The 18,706-nt window shown below is 43.7% G+C and overlaps 1 protein-coding gene across 5 annotated transcripts in view; it reads left to right on the forward strand.

Annotated features, from left to right (window-relative positions):
• LOC138849333 (uncharacterized) overlaps positions 1-18,706 on the forward strand; it is a 68,886-nt gene extending 50,180 nt beyond the window's left edge. For 3 of the 5 annotated variants that reach the window (XR_016233221.1, XR_016233222.1, XR_016233223.1), the window contains 3 exons: positions 14,129-14,316; positions 17,860-18,030; positions 18,550-18,706. Coding sequence is in view for 1 of the 5 variants with exons in the window: in XM_089332141.1 (XP_089188267.1) it covers positions 14,129-14,200 (72 nt within the window). In the remaining 4 variants the exon portion in view is untranslated. Of the gene's footprint in view, positions 1-13,892; positions 14,027-14,128; positions 14,323-17,859; positions 18,031-18,549 lie in introns of those variants that run through there. The other 2 variants (XR_016233224.1, XM_089332141.1) reach the window with 2 other exon arrangements.

Here is an 18,706-nt window from a genome sequence, read left to right on the forward strand (position 1 = left end):
CTGCTGAATTTTTCAGATGCCTTTGCCTTGTTTTCTCTTCATTTCTTTTCTTTTTTTCTTCCTTCCTTTCTTTGTTTTCTTTTCTTCCTTTCATTTTATTTATTTGAAAGACAGAGTTACATAAAGAAGTAGAGACAGAGAGAGGTCTTCCATGCTGTTTTATTCCCCAGATGGCTCCAACGGCAGGAGCTGAGTGGATCCAAAACCAGGAGCCAGGAACCTGGAGATTGTTCCAGGTCTCCCATGTAGGTGCAGGGGCCCCAGCACTTGGGCCATCTTCTGATGCTTTCCCAGGTGCATTAGCAGGGAGCTGGACTGGAAGTGGAACAACTGAGACTCGAACTGCTGCTCATATGGGATGCTGGTGCTGCAGGCCAGTGCTTTAACCCACTGCATCACAGTGTCAGCCCGTTTTCCTCCCTCCCTCCCTCCCTCTCTCCATCCCTCCCTCCCTCCCTTCCTCCCTCCCTCCCTCCCTTCCTCCCTCCCTCCCTCCTTTCCTTCCTTCCTTCCTTCCTTCCTTCCTTCCTTCCTTCCTTCCTTCCTTCCTTCCTTCCAGATTTATTTATTTGTTTGAAGGATGGGGTTACAGAGGAGAGGGAGGGGGGAGAGAGAGAGAGAGAGAGGGAGAGATATCCAGAGATCTTCTATCCACTGCTCATTCCCCAAATGGCTGCAATGACTGGAGCTGGGCCAGGCTGAAGCCAGGAGCTAGGAGCTTTTTCCACGTCTCCCACGTGGATACAGGAGCCCAGGCACTTGGACCATCTTCCCCTGCTTTCCCAGGAGCATTCACAAGGAGCTGGATTGGAAGTGGAGCAGCTGGGACTCAAATCAGCTCCCATATGGGATACCAGCCCTGCAGGTGGCAGCTTAACCCGTATGCCACAGTGCCAGCCCCTCACCTTGTTTTCATAACTGTCTACCATTAGGGAGTCTCTTCTGTTCAAACTTTGTTTTTTTATCTGCTTTTGCTCTCCTCTCCGAACCAGGAGACAGCAAAATTGGACTTGTCCAGATTTCCTCAACAGGCCTTGCACTTTCCTTGTAATGCCTCACTAGCCTCCTTCTGCCTACCATACTTAATCTTCAAAAGTCTCAGTGCAAGGGCCAACGTTATGGTGCATGAGTTAAGCTGCTGTGATGCTGGCATCCTAAGTGGATGCTGGTTCAAGTCCTGACTTCTCCACTTCAGATCTAGCTCCCAGCTAATGCTCCTGGGAGAGCAGCAGGAGATGGCCCAAATCCTTTTTTCCCTGCCACACATGTGGGAGACCTGGATGGAATTCCCAGTTCCTGGGTTTGGCCTGGCCTAGAGCTGACTGTTGTGGCCATTTGGGGAGTGTACCAGTAGATGGAAAATCTCTCTCCCTTTCTGTCTGTAGCTCTGCCTTCCAACTAAATAAAATAAATCTTTAAGACAAAATGTCTGAGCCCAATGCCTCCCTGCCAGCTCCTTGCTCATCTCAATTCCCATAATATTTTTTCTCAGTCTTCAAAGCACTGGGCCATATTTGAGTATTGAGAAAATCCTGCCTCTTACACCCCTACCTCCTGTTGACTCTATTTAATTGCTTTCTGTCTTTGCACCATGATTGCAAAAATATGTGAAAGACAAAGTCAAAATTACTTTTTCCGGGGGGAAAGAGAGTTGAAAGTACAGTTTCTTTAAGCTGTCTGTGAAATTGTTCATATGTTGGTATTTGTATCCTTAATCTGTCAAGGTCAGGTTGCCCCAACCAGAATACACCTGGGGTGTGAAAACCTAGGAATGAGTGTGACAAGATTCCAGATGTCAGTTTGTGAACATTCCCCTTCTATTGAGTGAGTGGGATGGCAGGCACACAGAGACCATTCCTTAGCTGGTTGTTGCTGCCTTCTGCTGCTGGCCTCGTGCTGTGGCCGAGAGCTGCTTGGAGGATGTGTGAGCAGCTCCCAGACACAGTAAAGGAAAAGGAAGACCCTCCCTTGTTTTGCTCTGCCTAGAGTGCCCTCCTCTTCCTGCACTCAAGGTGAAGGGCACATCCTATGTCACAACAATAAAAGCACAAGGGGAAACTAATTATTTGTCCCTAATCACCCATATTAATTCTGAAATTAGAAATGTTAGAAGGGAAGAAGTGATACATAATCCTACTGAGGATGTGGGAAAAAAAATCGAAGGACAAGGAGTCTTCAGAAAACTCAGAGAGGGGGCCGGTGTCACGCCATAGTGGCTGAAGTTGCTGTAAAGCTGCTGCCTGCAGTGCTGGCATCCCATAAGGCTACCAGTTCAAGTCCTGGCTGTTCCACTTCCTATCCAGCTCCCTGCTAATAGCCTGAGAAAAGCAGTGGAAAATGGCACAAGTGTTTAGGCTCCTGCTACCCATGTGGGAAACCTGAATGAAGCTCCTGGCCTGTGGCTCTGGCCTGGCTCAGACCTGGCCATTATGGCCTTTTGAGGAGTGAACCAGTGGATGGAAGATGTCTCTTTCTGTCTCTCCTCTCTCTAATTCTGACTTCCAAATAAATAAGTAGATCTTTAAAAAATTCATGGAAAATACATATATTATGAAAAATGCATGAACTTAAAAATAATTGTGCACCAAAATAATCTTTGAATTCCATTTTCCCATGAACTCTCTGAAGTACCCTTGTATGTCAAGTATGCAATTTTAAAATTTCAAATGTAGGAAAACTTTAGAATTCAAGAATTGTTTTGGCTGAATTTATCTTCCCACTCAATATCGCCAAATTAAGACTTCAGGAAATGATAGACCTCATGTTAAGGTAATACATACTGGTTTGTCCAACATTCCAAACCATAATTGTTTTCATTAAAAATTACTTAAGAAATACAAGTTATAGTTATAAATTTGAGCCTTAAAGAAGCATGCTTCCATCAACATTTGGTTTGTATATGTCATTTAGCTCATTCTCTGTGTGTTCTCTAAACACTGAAGCAGTATGCTAATGAGCTTGGGCTGAGAGCCAAGTACAGATTCTAGCTACTGGGGTTTCACCTTGGATGCATTGCTTAATCTCTTTGGGTTTGTGTTCATATCTATAATTCTCCTTCAAAAGATTTGTTAATAAGGATTAAATGGCCAGCGCCGCGGCTCACTAGGCTAATCCTCTGCCTGTGGCGCCGGCACACCGGGTTCTAGTCCCGGTTGGGGTGCTGGATTCTGTCCTGGTTGCTCCTCTTCCAGGCCAGCTCTCTGCTGTGGCCTGGAAAAGCAGTGGAGGATGGCCCAAGTCCTTGGGCCCTGCACCTGCATGGGAGACCAGGAGAAGCACCTGGCTCCTGGCTTCGGATCAACGCAGCACCAGCCGTGGCGGCCATTTGGGGAGTGAACCAACGGAAGGAAGACCTTTTTCTCTCTCTCTCTCTCTCTCTCTCTCTCACTGTCTAACTCTGCCTATCAAAAAAAAAAAAATAAGGATTAAATAAGATAATAATGATTAATGGTTTAGCATATAGTGCTTGGCAAAAATTGAGAACTAACTAGAAAGTATACAGGGATGTTTTCTTTTTTACTTAATTATAAACCCTTTCAGGACAGGTAACATGTCTTGTTGAGTTCCCACAATGCTTAACAGTAGCAGAGGCTCCATAAATGCTTGTGGAATGAATGAATGAATGAATGGAGGATGGGTTATTGGAATCCCTGATATAAGTGAATAATACATGAATTTTTCAACATCGTAATTTTGTTCTGCATCATCCATTTTTTTTACTACAGTTACTTTTTCCTGAAGTCATTCTGCTTTTTTGTTTGATTTATTTTATTTATTACTTTATTTTAAAGGCAGATATGGGAGGGGGCAGAAAGAGAGAGAGAGAGATTGTCCCATCTGTTGCTTCACACCCCAGTAGTTGGGGCTGAGCAAAGCGAAAGTCAGGAGCCAGGAACTCAATTCATGTCTCCTATATAGGTGGGAGGGACCCAAGTGCCTGAGCCATTGCCTGCTGTCTCCCAGGTTGTGCATTAGTAGGAAGCTGGAATTGGGAGCATAGCCAGGACTTGAACCAAGGCACTCTGATATGGGTTGCAGGCATCTCAATCAGCTTCTTAACCACTACACCCAATGCTGTCCCTGCTAGTCTATTTTCATACAGTGAGATTTGAATGAAGTTTTGTAGGCTCTAGATGCAAGTGTTCTCCCCAACTTGGAGAGGAAGGCAATTACTATTTTCTCTTTCTGCTGACTGATGGAGATTCATAGAGAACAGAGAGATTTATGTTACAGATATTTCAGTAAAATGAGCATTAGAATATTTAGTCTTCACCATAGCAGAATTAATTCTTCATTTTATTCTGCTGAGCTCTCTTTTATTCTGCTCTTCTATTCATGTGCAGGGTATCTATTAGATAAAAATCACCTTTGAAGTTTTTATTGCTTCTTAAAGAAAGCACTTCCCAGACGGGTAGTGATATTCAAAATAAAAAGCATCAAAATGAATGGCACAGGTAAGAGGCTGAGGGAGATGATCAATAGGGTTATGAGACTTGCCCCACCCCTATCTTTTAAAACATTTTTCTATTTATTTATTGATTTATTTGAAATGTAGAGAGTTACAGAGAGGAAGAGAGACAAAGAGATCTTTCATCCTCTGATTCATTCCCCAAATGGCCACAATAGCCAGGGCTGGGGCAGGCAGAAGCCAAGAGCTAGGAACTTCTTCTAGGTCTTCCACATGGGAAGAGGGGCCCAGGTAATGGGGCCATCCTCTGCTGCTTTCTCAGGCATTTAGCAGGGAGCTGGGTCAGAAGTTGAGCAACTGGGACATGAACCAGGACCTGTATGGAATGCTGGCACTGCAGGCAATGGCTTTAACCTGCTGTGCCACAGTGCTGGACCCTTTTTAAAACATTTCTACTGCAAAATAGTGCCCCTTTGTTTGGAAATATGCATCAACTTCTTTGTGCAGTTTAACAAACTTTTATAAGGCAAACAACCATGTGAATGGTACTCAGATTAAGAAATCAAACATTGTAAGCACATCCTAATCTTTGTATCAAATTTTGATCAAAATCCCTGAGGGGATAGTTATCTTTCTATTATATTAATCATTTTTTGAGTTTCTTTATACGTTTACCTTATCTGTATACAGCCTTAAACTAGATTGCATAGTTTTTAACTGTTTTCGAATTTTATACAAATAACATTGAATATAATCCTTTGTGTCTTTTCTTTTTGGCTCAACATTATGTTTTTTGTTTGTTTGTTTAAAGATTTATTTATTTTATTTTAAAGTCAGAGTTACACAGAGAGAAGAGAGGCAGAGAGAGAGAGAGAGAGAGAGAGGTCTTCCATCCACTGGTTGACTCCCCAATTGGCCACAATGGCCGGAGCTGCGCTGATCTGAAGCCAGGAGCCAGGAGCTTCCTCTGGTTCTCCCATGCATGTGTAGGGCCCAAGGACTTGGGCCATCCTCCACTGCTTTCCCAGGCCATAGCAGAGAGCTGAATTGGAAGTGAAGCAGCGGGGTCTTGAACCAGTGCCCATCTGAGATGCCAGCACTTCAGTCCAGGGCGTTAACCCACTGTGCCACAGCGCAGGCCCCAACATTATGTTTTAAAATTTACTCAGAGTATTGCATGTAGCTGTATTTATTAATTTTGTTGTTGAATGATATTCCTGCGTGAATATACTATAATTTTATCTATTCTGAAAATGGGTTGCTTATTATATACATTTTCTTGTTTTGTTTTTAAAGATTTTATTTATTTACTTAAGAGGTAGCGTTACAGACAGAGAGAGGGAGAGACAGAGAGAAAGGTCTTCCAACTGCTGGTTCATTCCCCAGATGGCTGCAACAGCCAGAGCTGAGTCATCCAAAGCCAGGAACCATAATCTTCCAGGTCTCCCATGTGGGTGCAGGGGCCCAAGCACTTGGGCCATCTTTCATCGCTTTCCCAGGCCATAAGCCTAGAGCTGGAATGGGAGAGGAGCAGCTGGGACGTGAACCGGTGCCCATCTGGGATGTTTGTGCTGCATGTGGAGGTTTAGCCTACTACGCTACAGCGCCGGTCCCTGTACCTTTTCATGAATCCATTCTGGTGCATATGTACTCACATGTCTGTAATATAGATGCCAGGAACTTAACTGTTAGATCTCTGGGTTTGTGCATCTTCAACTGACTACCACATTATCTTCCAAAATGGTTGTTCCAATTTGTAATATCACCAACAATGTATGAGAGTTCCAATTCCTCCACATCTCTGCCAACACTTGGCATCTTTGTTTTAAATTTCCCTTTAATTGCAGTTATTCTGGTGCTAGAATAGTGTATTTCATAACTAATGAGGTTTGATGGATTTTTACTGGCAATTTGCATTTCCTGTTTTGTAAAGTATCTGTTGGATTGTGCACCTTTTTTCTCCGTAAATTTGGCCTGTCCTTCTTGCATTATGAAGGTGTCCATTGATAAACAGAGAGTGGAGTACTGTGGTCAAGTCCTATCTTTAAGAAAACCGCAAAATAAGTGTAAATTATTGGTGGAGTTGGAAAACGTTGTGGTCAATAGGATCTCATTTTCAAAGGTTACATCTAGGTCTTTCATGAGTTTTCTGCTCTTGAGGCCTAGGAAACTGACTCTCTTACTCAGTAGGACCCAAGTAAGTGCCATCAAAGGAGGGGACAGGAAGATAAACAGGAGAGCATGAGTGGGGCACACCAAGGGATGTCCACTGCCCAGGGAAGGTCTCTGGTTGATTACTGCTAAAAGCAGAGAGCAGAACCTGGTCTCATCAGTCTCCTCAAACTGATGAGTGCTCTTTAGCCAGTGCTTTGAAGATATTCAAATTCCCACTAGACCTATTAGTCCTCTGGAAACTACTGTTTACTTGGAAATGGGCCAAACGAGAAGGGGATTCTCTGAAACAAACCCTTGGAGAAATACATTTTCCGTTCCCTTAAATAAAGAAAAAGTAGAGGTCAGAGAGGAAAGTAGGAGAAAGTTAATTTCAGAATGTAAAAAGTAGCTACTAGAACTTCTTTGGGTCTCTTGAAACATTCTTTTAGAAGCTTATGGAAAAGCCATAGAACCCTACATCTCTGACACGTGTGAGTTAGTTCCTTCAGAGGCAATGCTTACCCAAGTCCATGAACGTTTTGAAGTACCCTTGCAACTTTCATTGGATAGCAAGGACTACTCTGCAGAAAGAAGAGAAGGAGCCTTGATATATGTGACAGAAAAAGCTGGATGCTAAAGCCAAAACCACTGGAGTGATCCAGTGGACAACCTGAAGAAAATAAGGTGAATCTTCAAGTCCAATGAATAGAACTGAGAGCAAAACTGGGAGACAAAGCTTGAATCAAGGCCTTCCCAAGACATGGGGAAAATTAGGTGTGTCCCAAACACCTGCTGAGGATGGCGCTTGCATTGTTTGGGACTAGCTTGGTCTTTATAATCTGCCATGATCTCTGTGGAGTACAGTGCATACAGCTGGCATCCTGATTGGTGAGGGTAACACGAAAGCTCTGATGGAAGGACTGTGATCATTGTGATTGCTCTGAGCTTTCACGTGGGCCTGGGGAAGGCGGGGTTTCCAACAACAGACAACCCAGCACCAAGCTTAGAAAAGAGGAGGCTCTGAAAGTAAGCAGGATGGATTTGTTTTATACCATTTTACTCACAAAGGGGCACTCAAATTTAAACCAGCATCATAGGGTATATTTTCTATAGCTTATTTTGTATCCATGCCTGAGTTCACAGCCAAGGAAATTTTGTACAGTCAATTTACATGTGCATTTATTCTCAGTAATTGGTTGGTCGTCTTTCAAAGACCCTGATGGAGAGGAATAGGAATCAGGTGGATTCAGCTGACCATTACAATGAAGATCCGATGGTCAGCATATGTAGACTTGATTTTTCTCATCTTTTAGAAAAGAGTCCTTCAGCTAGGTAGGGAACTTTTTGGGGTGCCAGATGAATGGGGAGCAGAGGTGGAAGAAACTATTTTTCCTTAAAATATTGAATTACTGGGATTAGCTTACATTTTAAAGATGTCCCTAATAGCACCTTGATCTGTTTCCAGTGTCTTTAAGTAGCAGTTTCTAGCAAGATTACTGCATACTGTAAAATGTTTCTGAGCAGTGGGTAAAAAAAACATCCAAGTCATCATGATTGCAGTTGTATGTTTGAGCCACAGCTCATCTATGTATTATTTAGGAAAGTGTTCCTTTTAATTAATCAAGAATTTCCTTAATTTCTGAAAATCAATCCCAGCAATGGTAAAACATGTGGTAGTTCTTAAACCCTTTTTTCTTTTTTTTTTTTTTTTTAAGATTTATTTTATTTATTTGAAAGACAGAGTTACAGAGAGAGGTAGAGACAGAGAGAAAGGTCTTCCATCCGCTGGTTTACTCCCCAGATGGCCGCAACGGAGCAGAAGCCAGGAGCCTGGAGCTTCTTCCGGGTCTCCCATGTGGGTGCAGGGGCCCAAAGTCTTGGGCTGTCTTCTACTGCTATCCCAGGCCATAGCAGAGAGCTGGATCAAAGAGGAGCAGCTGGGACTAAGAACCGGCACCCATATGGGATGCCGGCGCTTCAGGTCAGGGCTTTAACCAGCTGAGCCACAGTGCAGGCCGATTAAACCCTTTTTTTCTTACTCTCCATGTAGAATCTCTGTCCTTGATGTGTTGTACTATACGAATTAATGGGAAAACTAGTACTCAAACAGTACCTTATAGTTTGTGTATCTGTGTGATTGCAATCTGATGAAATCTTTACTTAGTATATACTAAGTTGATCTTCTGTATATAAAGATAATTGAAAATGAATCTTGATGAAGAGTGGAATGGGAGAGGGAGTAGGAGATGGGATGGTTGCGGGTGGGAGGGAGGTTATGGGGGGAAAAGCCACTATAATCCAAAAGTGAACTTTTGAAATTTATATTTATTAAAGTAAAAATGTAAAAAAAAACCACTTTTTTTTCAGGTGCTACCATATGTCTTCACAATATTACTGTGGAATGGGTTTGAATAATTATCTTAATTTACAGAAAAATAAAGATATATGAAAAAGAAGAGCAGATGAGCTAACTGGCAATGTAATGACTGATAATGCTTGAAACACTTTTTAAACAGATGATTAATCTTAGGCTTTTTGTTTTGTTTGGGGTAATGCTTCAGCTGCTAGCAATTTTCCAAAGCATTAGGAGGGTACTTCAAAAATGTGGGGAAATGGAATTAAAAGGTATGCTAATTTTGATGCAAAAAAGTTTGGAATCCTGGGGCTGGCACCGTGGCTCACTTGGTTGATCATCCGCCTGTGGCACCGGCATCCCATATGGGTGCCGGGTTCTAGTGCCGGCTGCTCCTCTTCCAGTCCAGCTCTCTGCTGTGGCCCAGGAAGGCAGTGGAGGATGGCCCAAATGCTTGGGCCCTGCATCCGCATGGGAGACCAGGGGGAAGCACCTGGCTCCTGGCTTTGGATCGGCGTAGCTCTGGCCGCGGCAGCCATTTGGGGGGTGAACCAACGGAAGGAAGACCTTTCTCTCTCTCTCACTGTCCAACTCTATCTGTCAAATAAATAAAAAAATTGGAATCCACGCATATGTATATTCTTCAAACACTGGAAGTATAGTTTTTAATAAATCCCACAAGCACAGAAATTTGCAGCTCTTATATTCACCATTGTTTTTCTAGAGCCTAGGGCACTGCCTGGTATACAATAGGCACTCAGATATTCACTGAATAAGTGAATGAACAAGTGATTTTTAAAATATTTATTTTTTTAATTTTTTATTTGACAGAGTTATAGACAGTGAGAGAGAAAGACAGAGAGAAAGGTCTTGCCTCCATTGGTTCACTCCCCAAATGGCCACCACATCTGGAGCTGCGCCGATCCGATCCAAAGCCAGGAGCCAGGTGCTTCTTCCTGGTCTCCCATGCAGGTGCAGGGGCCCAAGCACTTGGGCCATCCTCCACTGCCCTCCCGGGCCACAGCAGAGAGCCGGACTGGAAGAGCAGCAACCAGGACTAGAACCTGGCACCCATATGGGATGCTGGCACCACAGGCGGAGGATCAACCAAGTGAGCCATGGCGCCAGCCCCTAAAATATTTATTTTTATTTACTTGAAAGCCAGAGCAACAGGGAATGGCCTTGTGGCATAGCATGTAAAGCGTCTACCTGTGATACCATCATCCCATATGAGCAACTGTTTTGTGTCCCCTGCCACCCACATGGAAGACCTGGAAGAAGTTCCTGGCTCCTGACTCCTAGCTCTGGCCTGATACAGCCCCAGTTGGTGCAGCCATTTGGGGGAGTAAACCAGTGGATGGAAGATCTTCTCTGTCTCCTTCTCTCTCTCTCAGCTCTTTCTTTTTTTATTATTATTATTTTTATTTTTTATTTGACAGGTAGAGTTACAGACAGTGAGAGAGAAAGGTCTTCCTTCCGTTTGTTTAGCCCCAAAATGGCGCTGCACCAATCCGAAGCCAGGAGCCAGGTGCTTCCTCCTGGTCTCGCATGAGGGTGCAGGAGCCCAAGCACTTGGGCCATCCTCCACTGCCTTCCTGGGCCATAGCAGAGAGCTGGACTGGAAGAGGAGCAGCCGGGACTAGAACCGGCGCCCATATGGGATGCCAGCGCCACAGGCGGAGGATTAACGAAGTGAGCCACAGCGCCGGCCCCAAGCTCTGACTTTCAAATAAATACATCATAGAAAGAAATAAAAAGAGGAGGGGGAGGGAGGGAGGAAGGAAGTTAGGAAGGAGAAAGGCAGAGCAACAGAGGAAGAGAGGGAGAGCTTCAGTTTGCTGGTTTACTCCCTGAATACCTGTAACAGCCAGGGCTGGGCCAGGCTGAAACCAGGAGCCAGTAACTCCATCTGGGTCTACCTCATGAGTGGCAGGGACCCTAGTCCTTGGGCCATCTTCGATATGGGAGACAGCTTTAACCCACAGCACCTCAGCGCCCACCTCACAATTTTTTATTTTTATTTTGTGCGTTGATTGGTATTGAATGCTAAGAGGCTTGTACATGCAGAAAGAAGTAAAGCAAAGGTGGAAGGTTTCAGTTATGCAAGATAAATAAGTTCTGGAGATTTCCTATGCGGCATACTGCTTTTAGATAATAATGCATGCTTACAATATTCCGAGCCCTCTGGCTGCAGCCACAGAAGTGAGATGATGAGGGGAATGCCATCATCCAGAAAGCATCACAATGAGGTAAATGTGGTGTGTTGCTGCTGTGACTCGAAGGCTGACCACCTGCAAAGGTCAGCCTCAGCAAATGTGGCTACTCCAGCAAATGGAAGGGAGCATTTAACTAGATTGTCAAGACTGAAAGATCGGGGCTGGCTGGTGCTGTGACACAGTGGGTTAACGCCCTGGCCTGAAGCACTGGCATCCTATATGGGTGCCAGTTCGAGTCCCGGCTGCTCCACTTCCGCTCCGGCTGTTGCAGCCAAATGGGGAGTGAATCATTGGATGGAAGAACTCTCCTCTCTCTGTGTAACTCTGGCTTTCAAATAAGTAAATCTTAAAAAAAAAAAAAAAAAAAAAAAAAAAGACTAAAAGATCATATACACTATTGCCGCTGGTTGAATGAAACACCTGAAACTACTCGACCATGGCTTTAGGTGAGGATTGCGTGAAGGAAAACTAGCTACAGGGGGCAACCATTGCAGCATTACAAGAATTTCAAAGATCAGTGAGAAATAAATGTTTTGGCTTAAAAAAATTTTTTTTTGCCAAGAGGGTAAATTTATGTTAAGTGTTTCTACCCCAGTAGTAGCAATCATCATCATCATCATCAAGGGGCTAGGAGGAACTTTGGGAGGTGATGTGTATATCCATGGCCTTGATGTTGGAGATGGTTTCATGGGTGTATACATCCCTTAAACTCCTTGAATTGTATATATCAAATATGTGCAACATTTTTTTTCTGTATAATACTTTTTAAAAAAAATTTATTTAAGGTTTACAAATTTCATGTACTTTGTATATACAGATTTAGGAACATGGTGGCGCTTCCCTCCTTACCCTCCCTCCTGCCCATGCTCTCACCCTTCCTCCTCCTTCCTCTCTTATTCCCTCTCAATTTTTACAATTTTCTGCTTGCAGTTTACTTTATACTCGTAAGATTACCACTACACTAAGTAAAATGTTCAACAAATAGAAGAAAAAAATGCTATTCCTTAACTGTAGAGACAAGGGCTATAAACAATCATTGATCTCAAAATGTCAATTTCACTCCTATACATTACATTTTTGGTACTCTATTAGTTATATCAAGCCAAGGAAAACATTTAGTATTTGCATTTTGGGGACTGGCTTATTTTACTAAGTACAATGGTTTACAGTTGCATCCATTTTGTTGCAAAAGACAGGATTTCACTTTTTTTTTTTACAATAGAGTAATATTTCAAATATGTGCAAGTTTTGTCTTGTCAGTCATACCTCAATAAAATGGTTTTTAAAAAAGATGATGCTTGAGGGCCAGCGTTGTGTCATAATGAGTTAAGCTGCTGCCTGCAACCCATATGGGTGCTGGTTCGAGCCCCAGCTGCTCCACTTCCAACCCAGCTCCCTGCTAATGTGCCTGTGAAAGCAGATGATGGCCCAAGTACTTGGGCCCCTTTACCTATGTGGGAGACCCAGATGAAGCTCCTGGCCATTGCAGCCATTTGGGAGGTGAACCAGTGGATGGAGGGTCTTTTCCTCTGTCTCTCCCTCTGTGTAATTCTGTCTTTCAAAAAATAAATAAAGCTTTAGAAAAAACAGATGCTTATTGTTATGCAAACTCATACAAACACACCATACAACACTATAACTTAAGTACATTTATGGCTTCTCAAAGAAAAAGAAGCACAATCTTTGCTCTTTAGTAGACAGTGCATATAATTAACTAATAGAAATAAAAATAGCTATATAGCCAGAATATACCAGTAGTAAACTTATAGCCTTAGTTCTTGGGGGAAAACATGCTTTGCCTGCCTTCTTTTTGTTAAGGATCCTCAGGCTCAGAAATGCCTAAAATAGGCTCTATACATAAAAGTTTCTCAAAAAATATCCAGAGAACATCATTTTGAAATAGCTTGCCTGGAGTGATAATTTAATTCATTGCAAATCATGCCCTTTGCAGCATTTTTTGCTTGTTGGAAATAAGCCTTGAAACAGGTAGTGTATAGGTGTGCCAGCATTATTATTCTTGTTTTCTCTATGTAACTACATAATAGGACTCAGGTGAGTTGATTGAATGCATGAATGGATCCTATAAAGAAGACTGTGGTGGGCACTGGGCCTAGTGGTTCAGATGCCTGCATCTGCAATGGAATGCCTGAGTTCAATTGCTAGCTCCAGCCCCTGACTCGAGCTTCCTGCTGATACTGACCCTGGGAGGCAACAATGATGGCTCCAGTCATTGGCTTCCTGCCACCCTAGTTCCCAGCTTTGGCCCAGTGCAGTCCTGGCCAGTAGGTCATTTAGGGAATGAACCAACAGATTAGAGCTTTCTGTGTCTCTATCTCATGAATGAAGCCAAAATGTTGCACTTACTCCCTATGTAGGATCTCTGTCCTTAATGTGTTGTACTATGCAAATTAACGGTAAAACTAGTCTTCAAACAGTACTTTATACTTTGTGTGCCTATGTGGGTGCAATCTGTTGAAATCTTTACTTAGTATATACTAAGTTGATCTTCTGTATATAAAGATAATTTAAAATGAATCTTAATGAAGAATGGGATGGGAGAGGGAGTAGGAAACGAAATAGTTTGTGGGTGGGAGGGTGGTTATAGGAGAAAAAAACTGCTTTAATCCAAAAGTTGAACTTTAAAAATTTATATTTATTAAATAAAAGTTTTCTTAAAAAAACAAAAATGTTTTAAAATTTATAATGAGAAGAAACTGAGCATGATTAACCTGGAGAAAGAAAAGTCTTTGGAGAGGAAACAAGATTTTTTTTTTTTATATTTGAGAAGCGAACACCTGGCAGAACAAGTAAAATGAGGACACTATGTGGACACTTCCCATAGGCAGATTTTAAATTCAGCCCGTATCAGCAGAGGAACAGTGTGAACCAAAACCAGTAAGAGGACAATACTGCATTCCTTTTCAGGATTATTTTTTCAAGGCATTTTTGTGGAGCACTTCATTTCCCCCTGTATTCATTCTCTGGTTTTCTCCCAAGGTTTCCTGTGAGTTCCCTGATTCAGCAGGAAAGCTCCAGCCTCCATCTATCTCTCTGCATCCTAAAGAATGATGTTCTCTCTCAGTCGTCACATACACATTTCAAGGCTTAGGAGTCTCTGGCTACAATCAGTAAAGAGTCGTATGCAGTTCCACCTTTGTCTGTAAAAGCAGGACTGAAGACATCTGGTAAGACACCAGTCAATTTCAGAGCTGTGCAAACGTCCACAGCATTGCTCTTGATGGGTATCATTTTGCTCAGGACTCCCCATAAATCAGTGTGAGAAATTTGTCTCTATAGACAGTGATGTATCTGTTGCCCTTGGTAGTATTATAGTGCATCATCTTGTGATTAATATGTATGTTACCTTGGGTTAAAAGTATTAGTTTTACCTTGGATTTTGTTTGGATCATAAAATTGTCAACTATCAGGCCATTATACATCGATATTTTCTACTTTAAATTCAGACCTCTTTCCCTATTTAGAAAAGAGTTGATTGAAGAGAAGTGTTATGACTTAGAGAGACCCAGAACATGAGTAAAGTGTCTGCTTCTGCAGTCTTACATATTTGCCCAACTTCTTAGAATCTCATGATCCTGTCAGTAAAATAATGTTAATAAGAGAAATATGTACCAGATCCTTCCTGTTGGAGGATAGGGCTATGTTTAAAAATCTTTGGCATTAAAAAAACAAACAAACAAAAAAAAAACCTTGGCATATAATATTAAATTATATTAACAGAAATAGTGTAAAATGACTGCATTATCTAGTCATAGTCTTTTTTTAAAAAAAAATTGATTTATTTATTTGAAAGAGTTAACACAGAGAAGGAGAGGCAGAGAGAGAGGTCTTCCACCCACTGGTTCACTCCCCAGTTGGCTGCAATGGCCAGAGCTGCGCCAATCCGAAGCCAGGAGCCAGGAGTTTCCTCTGGGTCTCCCACATGGGTGCAAGGCCCCAAAGACTTGGGCCATCTTCTACTGCTTTCCTAGGCAATAGCAGACAGCTGGATTGGAAGTGGAGCAGCCAGATCTTGAACATTCGCCCACATGGGATGCTGGCACTGCAGAGGCGCCAGCACCCTAGTCATAGTCTTTTAAAAAAATCTTTGTTCATCCTTCAAGTTTTCTCCATGAACAGGGTCATGTGGGTCCTGGCTTCGGGGCACTCCACAGCCAAATTTTACAGACTGAATTGTGGTGCGAATGCAGGTCCCCAAAGAGAGTTTATCCAAGAAGGGGAAGGACTGGGATGGGATGTGGCCAGTTTGAGAGATGATCCACAAAGTTCCAGCAAATCCATCACAGTTCAATAGTGACAACGACCAGCTGACAGCAACCCTGAGTAAGTCTCCTAGAGTCTGGACTTCAGTTTCTTTGTCTGTAAGTCCAGGGAATCTGGGTTAGAGATATATACACTGCCCAGGGTAGTGGTCACCAGCTACATAAAGCTACTGAGCTCTTGAAAGGTGGCTAGTGATATTGAGGAGCAACTGGATTTTTCATTTTAATTTTTAAAGGTTTATTTTATTTATTTGAAAGGTAGTGTTACAGAGAGGAGAGACAGAAAGATTTTCTATCTGTTGGTTCACTCCCTAAATGGCCTCAATGCCTGGGGCTGAGCCAGGTGAAAACGAGGAGCCAGGAGCTGCTTCTGGGTCTTCCATATGGGTGCAGGGGCCCAAGCCCTTGGAACTCTTCTGTAGCCTTCCCAGGCGCATTAGCAGGGAGCTGGATCAGAAGTGGAGTGGCAGGGACTCGAACTGGTGCCTATATGGGATGCTGGTGCTGTAGACAGTGGCATAACCCCCTTTGTCGCAATACCATCCCCATTTGATTTAATTTTAATGCCTTTAAATTTAAATTAAAAACTGGAAGAATGGAGCTGGCGCTGTGGCATAGCGGGTAAAGCTGCCACCTGCAGTGCCGGCATCCCATATGAACGCCGATTGGAGTCCTGGCTGTTCCATTTCCGATCCAGCTCTCTGCTATGGCCTGGGAAAGCAGTACAAGATGGCCCAACTCCTTGGGCCCCTGCAACGTGGGAGACCCAGAGGAAGCTCCTGGCTCCTGGCTCCTGGCTTCGGATCAGCGCAGCTCCGGCTGTTGCGGTCAATTGGGGAGTGAACCAGTGGATGGAAGACTTTCTCTCTCTCTCTCTGTAACTCTTTCAAATAAATCTTTTCAAGAAAACAACTAACTTAAGCTGTTTTTTTTATAACTTTTAAAAATGTGGCTACTAGAAACATTTAAATTATATGTCTTGGTCATATTGTATTTTTTGGTATAGGGATGGCTTAGATAATCCCAACTACATTGTCCAGTAGTAAAGTCGATTGTTCCAAATAGCTATTATGAAGAGTCAGGTGTAAGTGGCTTTGAGCATGAACTTTGACAGTAGGGAGTAGGAATTGTGATGCCCACTTGTGTTCTCAGTCATTTGGGGTCAATTAACCTCACTGGGACCCAGCTGCTTCAACTGAGGAAAAGAAAGAAACAAATCTACTTCAGAGGCTTATCGTAAGGGTCAAACGAAGGACGTCTCCCCAGCTTTCCCATTTCTCTCTTTGTGATTTTTAGTACCCATGAGGACAGAAGAAATCAGGACATGAAGATGTTAGCCCAAGCACCACTTCTTTTTTTTTTTTTTTTTTTGACAGGCAGAGTGGACAGTGAGAGAGAGAGACAGAGAGAAAGGTCTTCCTTTGCCGTTGGTTCACCCTCCAATGGCCGCCGCGGCCAGCGCGCTGCAGCCGGCGCACCGCGCTGATCCGATGGCAGGAGCCAGGAGCCAGGTGCTTTTCCTGGTCTCCCATGGGGTGCAGGGCCCAAGCACCTGGGCCATCCTCCACTGCACTCCCTGGCCACAGCAGAGGGCTGGCCTGGAAGAGGGGCAACCGGGACAGAATCCGGAGCCCCGACCGGGACTAGAACCCGGTGTGCCGGCGCCGCTAGGCGGAGGATTAGCCTAGTGAGCCGCGGCGCCGGCCTCACTTCTTTTTTTTTTAATATTTATTTATTTATTTGAAAGTCAGAGTTACACAGAGAGAGGAGAGGCAGAGAGAGAGAGAGAGAGAGAGAGAGAGAGAGAAAGGTCTTCTATCTGATGGTTCACTCCCCAATTGGCTGCAACGGCCGGAGCTGCGCCAATCCGAAGCCCAGGAGCCAGGAACTTCTTCCAGGTCTACCACGCAGGTGCAGGGGCCCAAGGACTTGGACCATCTTCTACTGCTTTCCCAGGCCATAGCAGAGAGCTGGATCAGAAGAGGAGCAGCTGGGACTCAAACTGGCACCCATGTGGGATGACGGTGCTTCAGGCCAAGGTGTTAACCCGCTGCTCAACAGTGCTGGCCCTGCACCACTTCTTTTAAAGACCAATGGGAGGAGATTCAGGAGGTCACAGAAAACATGTGACTTTGCTAACGTGATTCAGCCAGGTTCAGGTTTGACTGCTGGCTTGATCCAGATGCCCACTTTCTAACTGTGTTGCTAGTGTCTCTCCCTTCCTCACTGTTCCCCTTTGCCCTGACAGTCAGTCTAAGTAGTTATTAGTTCCAGGCTTTTAAAGCTTGCTCCTTGCGTGATGGAGAGTTGCTGTCAGATATAATTCAGACAGTTTGGGAAAGAAGGTACAGTCTCCTCCCTTTTTGTGTTTCACTGGATGCAGGTGAGAAAAAAGAAATAAAACCACTTTGTAGCTGGTGCCAAGGTCATCTTGCTTTGTTCTCCCAGCTACCTCAACCTTCACAGAGATTCCTCAGACAGACGATGAAAGATCAAAAGAGCTAGAGATAGAATACTTGCTTTAGGAATTGGGATGGCACCAAGTGAACAGGAGGAAAGGCTCATGGCATGCTCTGATGAAGAGAATCAGCCCTGCGGCAGAGAAACCTGGATTTGAAGGTTAGTTGCAATATTCACTACTGTGGAGTTTTAGGTAAACTATTTAAACTCTCTGAGCCTCACTTCCTCAGTTGATCGCGTCCCCCTCACAGCACTGTCCTCAGCAGTACCTGGGGCTGGTAAAGGCTCACAAGAATGGTGACTATTGTGGTTCTTGTCATAGTTTTAAACAGCGTATATATGTCTATTTGAAAGACAAAGAAAGAATCTCTGAACTGCTGGTTCACTCCCCCAAATGCCTGCAAAGCTGGAACAGGCTGAAGCCAGGAGCCAGGAATTCAATTTAAGTCTCCCCAAGGGTGGCCGGGATTCAAGTACTTGAGTCATCACCTGCTGGCTTTCAGGGTGTGCATTAGCAGGAAACTGGAATCAAAAGTTGAGCGGGGACTCACACCTAGGCGTTTTGATATGGGATATGGGTGTTTCCAGCTGCATGTTGACTGCTGTACCAAATGCCCACCCCTTTTTATTTCTCTAATATTATTTTTTAAAAGATTTATTTATTTGTTTGAAATACAGGGGTAGGAGGAGTTTTCCATTCACTGGTTTATCTCTCACATGGCTACAACCACCAAGCCTGAGCCAGGATGAAGTCAGGAGGTTGGAACTCCATCTGGGTTTCTTATGTGGGTGCCAGGGGACCAAGTACTTGGTCTGTCATCTACTGCCTTCCCAG

Source organism: Oryctolagus cuniculus, chromosome 4 (genome assembly GCF_051225735.1).
Source record: "Oryctolagus cuniculus isolate XC-2025 breed Fujian yellow rabbit chromosome 4, ASM5122573v1, whole genome shotgun sequence".
In the NCBI taxonomy this organism is placed as follows: Eukaryota; Metazoa; Chordata; class Mammalia; order Lagomorpha; family Leporidae; genus Oryctolagus; species Oryctolagus cuniculus.